The sequence below is a fragment of the Psittacula echo genome (assembly GCF_963264785.1).
Source record: "Psittacula echo genome assembly, chromosome: 9".
Lineage (NCBI taxonomy): Eukaryota > Metazoa > Chordata > Aves > Psittaciformes > Psittacidae > Psittacula > Psittacula echo.
In genome coordinates this window covers 4,341,260-4,351,888 of record NC_137745.1, presented here as the reverse complement: position 1 = coordinate 4,351,888, position 10,629 = coordinate 4,341,260, and the positions used below count along the sequence as shown (strand labels likewise).

General features: G+C 47.9%; 1 protein-coding gene across 3 annotated transcripts; it reads right to left on the bottom strand.

Annotated features, from left to right (window-relative positions):
- Positions 1–1,305: 1,305 nt before the first annotated feature.
- CNBP (CCHC-type zinc finger nucleic acid binding protein) lies at positions 1,306–10,253 on the bottom strand. 3 transcript variants are annotated; one of them, XM_080625559.1, is made up of 6 exons: positions 10,099–10,248; positions 4,595–4,689; positions 3,667–3,782; positions 3,314–3,405; positions 2,926–3,128; positions 1,306–2,284 (listed from the first exon to the last, which is right to left on the bottom strand). In XM_080625559.1, exons 3-6 carry the CDS (start codon positions 3,767–3,769, stop codon positions 2,167–2,169), a joined length of 516 nt encoding a protein of 171 aa, XP_080481685.1. In that variant the 5' UTR covers positions 3,770–3,782; positions 4,595–4,689; positions 10,099–10,248; the 3' UTR covers positions 1,306–2,166. The 3 variants fall into 3 exon arrangements, with proteins under 3 accessions (XP_080481685.1, XP_080481686.1, XP_080481684.1); XM_080625560.1 differs by lacking the exon at positions 4,595–4,689 and having other exon boundaries at positions 2,926–3,124; positions 3,313–3,405; positions 10,099–10,253; XM_080625558.1 differs by lacking the exon at positions 4,595–4,689 and having other exon boundaries at positions 10,099–10,253.
- Between the last annotated feature and the right edge of the window lie 376 nt (positions 10,254–10,629).

Genomic DNA, 10,629 nt, shown 5'->3' with positions numbered 1-10,629 from the left:
GGCCCGCACGCACCGCCCACCTCACCTCGGCGCGCGTGCGCGGCTCGGCGCTGCGGGTCGCCACCCAGCGGACGGGCGGTTCCGGTCCCGCTGCTCAGAGCGCGGGAAGCGGCGCCGGGAACCCAGCGTCCGGGCCCGCTCGGGGTGCCCAGAGAAGCTGTGGCTGCCCCATCCCTGGCAGTGTTCAAGGCCAGGTTGGACACAGGGGCTTGGAGCAACCTGCTCTAGTGGAAGGTGTCCCTGCCCGTGGCAGGGGTTGGAGCTGGATGAGCTTTAAGGTCCCTTCAGCACAAACCGCTCTGGGGTTCTGTGAGCGTCTGTACCTCCAGGTACAGAATTTCCTGTCACTGTTGAAACCCCGTTTGCAGGAAATAATCGATTACTCATGGCTGTGCCTTCCTGAGCCATAGAATCCACCGCATCATGAGGTCCTGCTGCTCCTCGGTACGCCTGGCTGCTGTTCTTGGATGATCACAACCTCCATGGGCACGGATGCCCCACTGAACAGCCTGGCTTGCAGGACTGGAAGCGTTCACACGGTGAATAGCTGGTTCCTTTGAACACCCATCTGAAGATCATGGGCTAGCACCAGCTCAGCTGTACTCAGGCACAGGGGCACCTCAGCAGCCTGGTGCCTCTCATCTCTAAAGGAAGACCCACAACCACCCCACTGTCACAGGCCATTTACACTTGTAGCCTGTTAAACTGTAACACTTGGAGCTTTGAAAGTACTTGAAGCAGCTTGCTTGCGACGCTAAAGGCGACCACAGCACACAGACCTTATGGTGAAGGGACAGAGCCCTCCCTGGAACCTGCTGGAGCTCGAGCTGCTGCCACATGCCTTCAGCACACCTGCCACTACACACAGCACAGCCCTGGTGAGCCCAGAATCTCTGCCCCTTTTCCTTGCCAGTCAAGGCTTCACTCGTACGCAGTGGATGCACCAGATCAGGGGAGCGTACCTGTTGAATATCCCAGTCAAGCAATACCGTGGGCTGAGGCATGGGAAGGGGCAGTGCCTGGAACCCCGGGTGTCTGATGTGTCAGCTTAGTGCAATGACAGCTGTGGAGGCTGCAGCTCTGCTAACAGCCCATTAACCTCCTCCACACTGGGCCCTCGCACACCCTCCGGCAGCAGGCTGCACACACAACACAGCCACAGTAATGCTACCCCATGGGAACTGAAGACAGCACAAAAGAAAAGTCCAAACTAAGCTTTTTACACCTCCACATACCCCTTTTTAATATGTTATTTTGCACTGTGTACATGAAACCAAAAATAAACAAAAGGAACTTTAGCCAAACTCCCCTTCCTCCTCCAGCTTTATTGATAGTTTAAAATTACATTTTCTATGTTCTAGGACTTCAATTGCTTTTACCATCTTACTTTAAAAACTGATTACAAGCAAATGAAACTCAGTTGTCTAAGTGATATAGTATACAAAAATAACATCTTGATTTCTGTGAAAATGCATTTATTTGCAACTCCTGAATAGCTCCAAATTGTATATGCTATGAGCACTGATGTCTGGGTTCCAGATTGACTTTTAAGTATTTATTCAAAAGCTCCCCATAACGTTCTGTAACTCCAACATGAACATTCATTGACTGAATTACTGTGACTTTTAAGTTTATTCCTGATTTCTCTCTCTCTCTCTCTCATGGCCATTAACAGGCATGTGCATCTTGTTTGTTTACTCCCACTCAGCTATATGCTCTAGGTAGGGCCCGATACAGGTATTACTTGGTGTTAACAGCTACTGAGGTCAGACAATCCAAGGCCATTGTAATATAAGTTATGAGGAAGTTTAGACACTTCCAGAAGTTTCTTTCCTCCTGCATAGGATCACTTCCATGTAACCCAGAGAGGGTTTTTGCTGGTCTGACTCAACTCTTCCCACTCATCAATCCCTATCACCAGTGGCACGGAAAGGGGGTTCTTTAACAAAGCATTATACATAACACCTCTACCAAACTAAACATAAACATTTTTGTAGTTAAATGCAGAAAGTTGATTTTTCCACCCCTTTCCTCCTTTTACACGGCAAGTAAAGCTCACTGGCCTGGGAGTAGCCTCTATCTGCCAACCTTTGGCCAGTGAAGAGGATTCAGAGAAAAATAATACAACCATCAATCAGAAAAAGGAGGGGCGACAAAGGAAAATAATTAGGCTGTAGCTTCAATTGTGCATTCCCGTGCAAGGTGCCCTGACTCGCCGCAGCGGTAGCAGTTGACTTCGCTGGTCTTGCTGCAGTTGATGGCTACATGGCCAGTTTCACCACACCTGGGAAAGGCAAAGGATTTGATCAGAACCATCCACAACAGGGACTCACAAAAGCAATCCTATGCTGACAAGTGCATTATCTGCTCATGCAATGCTAGTTCCACATTCAAGACATCAGTTTCAGTGTTCCAGAAGTATCTGACATGAGGCAAGTTTCCGTCTTCATCACAGCCAGGAACTGCTCCCTAACTGATCAGCTCTCATCCATCACTGTGCATGTCAAACCACTGTACACTGAACATAGAAGTTTGTGGGTTTAGGGGGTGTGTGCGTCTGTGTGCTGGTGTTTGCCTGCTCCAATGCTTCTGTCTGCAGTTTAGCCTTGTTTTGAGAGCAGTTAGTTTTAACTCACATGCACCATGTTCTCACTCCTTCCTCCACAGGAGGGAACCTCGGTGAGGGTAAGAATACTGCACTCAGGAACATGCTGCTTCTGGCACAAGCCTGCATGGTTCTGGCCATCCAGAGACGTGCATCAAGTCCACTACTTGACTTTGCTAAGAGGCATTTAAGTCTTAAACAACCATTTCAAGAAACAAGCTACCTGGTCCAAGTTTAAGCTTCACTTCCTAATCAAAACTAGATAAAGAACACATCCATCCCTTAAGGGAGATTTGCAGTTGCCCCTTCCCAGTCCTTACCGATAGCATTTCACTTTGGTGCAGTCTTTCTGAATGTGTCCAAACTCTCCACAGGAATAGCACTTCTGCTCATCTGCGTGGTCACAGTCACGAGCCAGGTGGCCAGGTTTGCCACAGTTGTAGCAGCACTGCTCTCTCTCCCTCTTGGGCTCCTTGCAGTCCTTCGCAATGTGGCCACCTCTACCGCAGTTATAGCAGGCTTCCACAATAAGAAAAACACACCAAACAAGACTATAAAACCTTGGTAGAGTGAGCTGTAGCATGCTTCCAAGGAAGGACACATACAGCTTGTTCCCAGTAAATTACCATCACTGTATTGAACCCTTCTCTTCAACCACAGGTCTCTGTCCATGTGATTGAAGAGATAGAATATTTAGTGATACTTACCATCCTCCTGAAGATCACAGTCCTTGGCAAGATGGCCAGACTCACCACAGCGGTAGCAGATGTCCGGCAGAGATGAGGACATGAACTGGAAGCCTGCTTGAAAGGCAACAGGAGAAAAACAGGCTTAATCTTAAATTCAGAATATTCTTCAGAGTTAACCAACTGACAAGTTAGCTCCATTCTCTGATGCCTCTGGCAAAATTCTTATGCAGAAGTAAGAACCAGCAAAATTTATTACCCATTTGTGTCCTGACTGCTTCACTGCAGACTAAGAGAGCTGGATTCACACACTATACACAACAGTCAGCTACAGATCTTACTACACACACACTGACAACCACAGCAATCAATCACCTCTGCCACGGCTCCTCATCCCACGACCACGGCCAATTCCAGTGGGGCACTCCCGAGCCCAGTGGCCGGTACGCCCACACTTGAAGCACTCATTGCTGCTCATGGCTGCAGGTTACCTGTGGAGGAAGACACACATTGTTGGACCAAGTTCTCCTCCCCCAGACCAGGGCTACATTACAGTAAGAAATGTAGGGGTTTCCCACCATACTGGCAAAGGGAAGGAAAACCACTGCGGAGGATGAAAGTTTGTCTCTGCTTTGCTTGGAGAAAGGCAGCTTTGAACAGTCAAACAAACAGGACACTAGAGGAATTTTTCCTCTAGTTTTTTGTAGCCCGATTTTGTTTTCAAAACTCATAAAATGCTTAAGGGTGGGAGAAAAAAGGAGATCCCTTCAGCTCTTGTCTTACAAGCCTTCCTGTTGTTCTCTTTCTGTAACACACCTCCTGCTTTATTCCTCAGTTAAACTCAAAACCCAGTTTCTCAAATGATTTTTTTCCTGGTAGTTGTTAAGCTACAACATTTACTGACTAATCAAGTTTTGCTCTAGAAGAGGCAGTATTAAGCCTAAAGCCTCAAAGAGCACATTAGACTAGTACAAATATGGAGACTAAAGTTCATTTACAGTGTAAACAGCAGTTAAACTCTGACAAACAAGAATGGCAACTTCATTATATGAGCCTATAGCTCAGGATGTATACTTTACTCCCAGGTTTACGTGCAAGAAAATGTCTTAAAGAGGTTTGGCTTCGCTAAAAGAAACCAGACACTTGCCAGATATCTAGAAGGCTAACTTGGAAAACATTCTTAGAATGCTAGGGCAGCATCAGAAGCGTGCCTGCCCCAGGCAGCATAAAGTATCACTTCTGCCCTTATTGGGGAATGGAGGTAAGCACTGCAATGAGCAGAAACCCCATGTGCCACACTCACAGATGTGGTGGTCAGGATGGGGCAGGTTGCAGGAACTGCAGTCACAGCACTGTAACTCCCCTAAGATGTAAAGCAGTTACACAAGACTTCTAGGACTAGAAAGCAAAGAACAAGGAAGTTAAACATTTAAATTGGAGGCTTTTTTTAAAGTGTTCTTAAAGACAAGTTTAAAGTACACTGGTCTAAAAATATGCACATCAAGCTTTGTTTTGAACAAGTCTCCTTAAGTTTAAATACTTCAGATGCTCCCCTACTTCATTATGCTTAACCCAAGAGAAGTAGAATCATTATCTGGTATGTTTGGTGGTTTACCTGATCCCCATCAAGATAATCCTCCTGCAGCCCTACAACTGAAATCATGTTATAGAATGCTTCCCTCCCCCCAAGCCAGCCAGCATGCCAGATTACCAGGAACATTCATGAATGCATCTTAGAGGAAGCCACTACAGAAGCAGTAAGAACAGCACATGACCTCAGAAGGAACCAGAATTAGTATCCTAACATTAAGCTCTTAAATGGAGAGTGTGTATCTGAACAGGAATTTTTATTTAGTTATTTTTAAAGTACCCCAATGTCAAACTAATTTAGTGTGGCTTTTCCAGCCACTCCCCCCTCAAAACAGTTCCTCTCTCTCCAATCATCTTCAGCACAGAAGCCACCATCCGTCCTTCCAACCTGAGCAGAAGCCTGAGAATTTAAAGTACAAGAGATACAAACTTTAGTATGCAACTTCCATACTCCCACATCTACCTTCCAGCTGGGCCAGATTTTTTTGCTCTTGAGCTCTGCAATGAAAGGAGGCAAGCAGATCTTAAACTGATCCCAGCAAGGATAAAAACACCCAAGCCACTGACTATCTGAGCACTGAAAGAACTGTAACTTGGATTTTACACAGCCCAGTCTTCTCTGCTTCATCTTGGTGTTCAGGATTTCCAAGCACCCCATTAGGCACCCAAGGGTGAAGAGCTGTGACTGTGGTGGCAGCAGCTGGCACTCAGTGTGCTATTGTTTTCATAGCAACCCTGTTGACACTGCAGAACAGGAAAAACAGAAGCAAAGCCAACTGCAGGAACTGGGCTCAGTCACAAGAGTTGATGCTGCTTTTCATTTCAAGAGGGACCAGATGGGGGTCTCTGAATTTATACACCAAGAAAAACTCTTCACTCATCCTGCAACTCTTGTCAAGAGTCTTCACACATGAAAACATTACAGAACAGCAACATAAGACCTGTTAAAAAGAGCAAAATAGCATGCCAACAGCTGTAACAGAATGGCAGTAAATCACTGCCATCATAGTAACAGTAACAACTACCAGACTTTCATTCCTAACCACCAACTTTGGACTACAGCACATCACAACAGGATTGAATACTGCCAGCAGTTACCCCACAAAGAACCCAACAAAGCCAGTCAGGTTAACGTATGGCAGAAGACAAAGGTTTAAGAGGTGAGTTAAACCTGCTGCAGATACACAGTGCAAAGTTTTTATGCTAGGATTAACCTGCCAGCCTGTACCTAGCTTGTCAATGCGCCAGTCAGGATCTGCATGATGGATGAAAGCTTACTACTCACTGCCTCAAAGGAATGTGGAAAAGAGAAGTTTTACATCTGATTCAAAGTTCCTTCCTTTTTAACTGCTCCTTCAAGAGGAAAACATGAAGTTCCTTTCCCTTGGTACACAGTAAGTTGGCAAAGTAAGATTAAACTAAGTAAGAAATCTAAAGTCAAACATCAGTCTCTGCACAATCAAGACTATTAATGTAAACCCCCTTATCTTCAGAGGCCCCTTTTTCCCCTGAATTCAGAGATATTTGAACATTACAGCTGCCACAGCAGCTACAACAAAGCAGGATTACAAATCATGCTGCTCTACCTTCTAATACCTTAAGTACATGACAGTACCAAACAGTCTGCCTGGAATTTCTCTTCACCACTGTCTCAGCGTTCAACTTTGCCGTTCTTCCTGTGAAATATCTGAAACTGAGTATCAGTTCGGCAGCTAGAGGAGTATGCAGCTGAAACCAGTTTTACTTTAAGAAGCCTTACCCAGAACAAGATTCCTCACTGGTGTAAACTTTTTAAAACCAGTGTCAAGATTTAGCTTTCAGATGAAGTCAACAGCCACCTTTAAGGAGCAAAACCCTGCCCTGGCTGGTACAGAAAACAAGTCCTTAAATGGACAGCCTCTAAGGAGTCTGGACATCATTGCATTTTTCAGTTAGTTGCAGGAAAAACACAATTAGGACAGTAAAACCCACCCAAGTTCAAGTTGTTCTCTGTTAGTCAATACTCCTCCATTCTGCCATCACAGGCAAGTTTCCAGCAGTTCCTTTTATCATCAAGGACACCTGCAGTACTTGCTTAAGTCTTCTTGGAAAGTTCTCACTCCATCACATCTGTTGGTGTTTTCTGCAGCTCAAATGTGTTATTCAAAGCAGCACTCTCTCCCTCCTTACATCCCAGAACTGGAATTTTACCTCTCCAGAACAGGAAAAATAATGGAAAGCAAATTCCAACTACAGCCGCATCCGGCATTTCTGAGCCAGGTAAAATCCTGCAGTATACACCTAGCCACTGTCCCATAGAATAGGTTCTAAAACTCGGGAAGTAACACAAGTTGAGTTGCCTCTAGTTACCTTTCTACTATAGAAAGCAGTAATTTACCTAACTCCTACAGAGCTCCGTAACTGTAATGTGAAGCTGAAATAAATAACCTTGCAACCATGCAGCAAATATTAAGACTGAATTTTAGACTTTGTTCTGTACAATTCGCTACTGCTAAACATAAGAGGCTGAGAGCAGCTCAAAGATCCATGTGAGAGGTGCAACCACAGTGGTTCCTAGGTTCAATCTGAAGCTTTGGAGTGCAACTTTAGCACCAAACTTCTAAGTGACAAAGTTTCTTTGTGATTCTTACAATGATATCAGAAACTTCAAGTGGAAGATGATGCTTTTCTGTGGCTTTACAGTTTATACACATTCAACACTTTTAAAACAGGATGAGTGCTATTAATCTCCAGTCTCCACACACAAGATTTAATATCCATATACCTTAGTAGCCCATCTAGATGGTATGGACTGTCACTGAGCTCCACTGAAATGCTTATTTTATGTCTTTTAGCCTAGATACCCTCTGAGACAGAGGTTGTTTCAAAAAACAGAAGTAAAACTAACTTGAAAGTAAGCTGAACTTTGCCTCCAAGATTACTCCCAATTCTTCTGGATACTAGCAATTCCTTAGAATTCAACAGCCCACTGCAACAGGAGCAGTTCTCTTCACTGTACTTACCAGCTGCTTCTTTTGATCTACAAGTATCACTTCCATTCAACATTAATATGACTTCACACCTTCAGTCAAAGGACAGACTAGATAAAATCCCACTGCTACAGCCAGGGTACTTAAGAGCTCTTTAGCAAGTCAGCTGACTCAAAGAGGCAAATGTTGAGAAATCAGCAGTTTCTTTCCAGGCTGTTCGTGGCCAGCTTACACCACACCTTAAAATGAGAATCCAGCCTGAACATGGCAAAACCCCTAAGGAATAGGAAGTACAGTTTTGCTTTCCTACAAGATAAAGATATTGAAAGGTAGAAAGGACTTGCAGCCAGTAAGTTCTAGCATTTCAAAAGAGAAGTCAAAGTATCCATTTAAAGAGAAATGCTACTCCTGTGTTTCTATTTCCCCAAGAAGCATGTTTTGAGAATTCTTCAGTAAAGGACACACGACCATCACCAAAGCTACTCAGCATTCAACTGGTTGAACTGCCTCATCTGTAACCTGCAAACATGCTACAGCAAGTTAGTGATGCTCCTGTCTTCGGCTTTTGTCCTTACTGGAAAATATACAAGATTAGGTATTCTGACCACCAGGTAACAATACCCCAATTCTGAGGGGTAGTTTGAAACATCAAGGAAAACCTGCAGAAGTGGAAAGCCAAGCTCCATGCTCCATTTGGGTCCCCTCAATACATTTCACAGCCAAGCTCTGAATATTATCATGTGAATATTAACTGTAACTCCAAGAACTTGGATCCCTGTTTAGGTGCCAGAAACCATGTCAAAAAGACATCATGACTTTGCATAGCCTAGTAAAGCTTGGACAGCTTTGCAGACATAAATCAGGACAGTAAAAGTTCAAAGTGATTCTGTAGCACTTTCTGCCTATCGATACCAGTTAATATAGTGTGGGACTTCAGAGATTATCTACCGAACACCCACATTCTGCCACCTTCCCCTTTTATTTTTATTGCTATCTGTATACAGAGTTTTAAACTTTTAAAAAGAAGTAAACATCAGCAACGTGTGAACTTTCTAACACAAAATTCAGCCCCGGATAGTAACAAAGCCTGTTTTAAAGCATGTCAGGTTAAGCCTGTAACTCACAAGGTTGTTCTGCAGCCCTGGTGAACTTATTCAACCTCTTCACTCTGAAGACACATGCAGGACCGCTTCCCTAGGCAACTTTGAGGGAAAAAAAACATGGACTAGGCAACCCCACCTCTGCCTGGCAAGGGGACCTTATTAAGTGCTGAAATGAAAAATAAACCCTACTATTAAGTTTAATAAATCCTTCTGACAATTCTGGATACCAAATGAGTAACAGCAGTTACTTGAGAACTACGTCTGACAGGAACTTAAATAAAAGGCTGCCGCACTAGCCCGCACTCTGTAGATGTCACAGGCTATTTTTCCTATCCATTTATAGGTCACACTTGGATTTGGAGCAGGCCACCGTCCGTGCCTGTGGTCGGAGACAAACACTTGCAACACCTCGACCCCCTTGTCTCCGGCGGAGCCTCACACGTGGGGAGCGAGCCACGTGGTGCGGCGCCGCCAGCCCCGCGCTCGGCCCCATGGAACCGAGTCCACCGGCGGGTCAAAAGTAACAGAAATCACCATAAAATAAAGAAAAGGGGAAAGAAAAGAACAAACAATTTAATTTCAGGCCCCTGCCCCGCACTCGCACCGCCGCCTCCTCCCGGGGTCGCTGCAGCGCTCACCCACAGCAAAGTTGCTCACACGCCCCAGGCCGCGGCCGGGCCGGGCGGTTTCCCCTCCCCATGCCGCCGGTCCCCCGCCCGCGCCGCGTTCCCCCGCCCGCCACCCCCGCGCCGCCAGACTCCGGCCAGCAGCCGAGCGCCGCCACGAGCCCGCGGGAGGCTGCTCCCAGGGACCGTCCGGCCTGGCCGAGTGGGCCGGGGAAGTCCACCCTCGCCTCGGCCTCCCTCCCCCTAACCAGCGAAGGCTCCTCACCACCGCCTCCCGGAACCCGCCGGAGCCTGACTCGCCCGCCGCCGCCGCCGTCCGCCCCGCAGCGCCCCACTCCCTCGCCAGCGCTCCCCGTCAAACCGCCGCCGCCCCCCCACACGATCCGGACCAGGGAATCGCGCCCAGGCCCAGTCGGCACCACTTTCCCGCGCACTAGGCCGGAGTGCGCCAGCGCCATCATCCCTCCGCGCTGGGCCCCCGCTGCCCGCCCACGGCCCCAGCAGCCCCCAGGCAGTTACCTGCGGCGGCTCTCCCCGCTGCGGCAGTCGCCCTCCCGGACGACAGTCGGCTCCGCTCACCCGGCGCTGCCCGCCCGCTCCGCGTCCCTTCTGGCTGCGCCACACGCGGTTTGCACACGGCCCCACGCACTCTCCCTCCAGGATCACCCCGCCCCTCCCTACTACTCTGCGCACGGCTCACTGAGCCCACCTCTCAGCCAATGGGAGCAAGCCGCTTTCCCGGATGGCCAATCGGAGCTAGGGACGGCGGAGCCCAACCATTGCAGTCCACAGGTGGGAGGAGCCCGCCTACCGGCGGCCTCTGCGTGTGGGTCTGCGCTCGCTGCGGCGGGCTGGGCCTGTGTTTGCGGCCGGGGTGGCGCAAGGCGGCGCGGCCGCAGCTGCATGTCCTCCGCACCGTGACTCACTGCACAGGCAGCTCCGGCCTCCTCCCCGCGCCCGCCGTCTGACGCGGGAGGGGAGCTCGGACTGCCCCGCGGCGCGGCGGGGGAAGGGCAGGACGCGCCACCACCCGGTGTACGGAAGCCCTGC

What these genes read in the sequence shown, in the direction of transcription:
- CNBP (XM_080625558.1), bottom strand. Translation starts at nt 3,769, where the DNA reads ATGAGCAGCAATGAGTGCTTCAAGTGTGGGCGTACCGGCCACTGGGCT. An exon ending in ACTGTGATCTTCAGGAGGAT is followed by an intron (nt 3,129 to 3,313) that starts GGTAAGTATCAC and finishes TTTCTTATTGTG; the next exon opens with GAAGCCTGCTATAACTGCGG. An exon ending in ACCAAAGTGAAATGCTATCG is followed by an intron (nt 2,285 to 2,925) that starts GTAAGGACTGGG and finishes TGCCTTTCCCAG; the next exon opens with GTGTGGTGAAACTGGCCATG.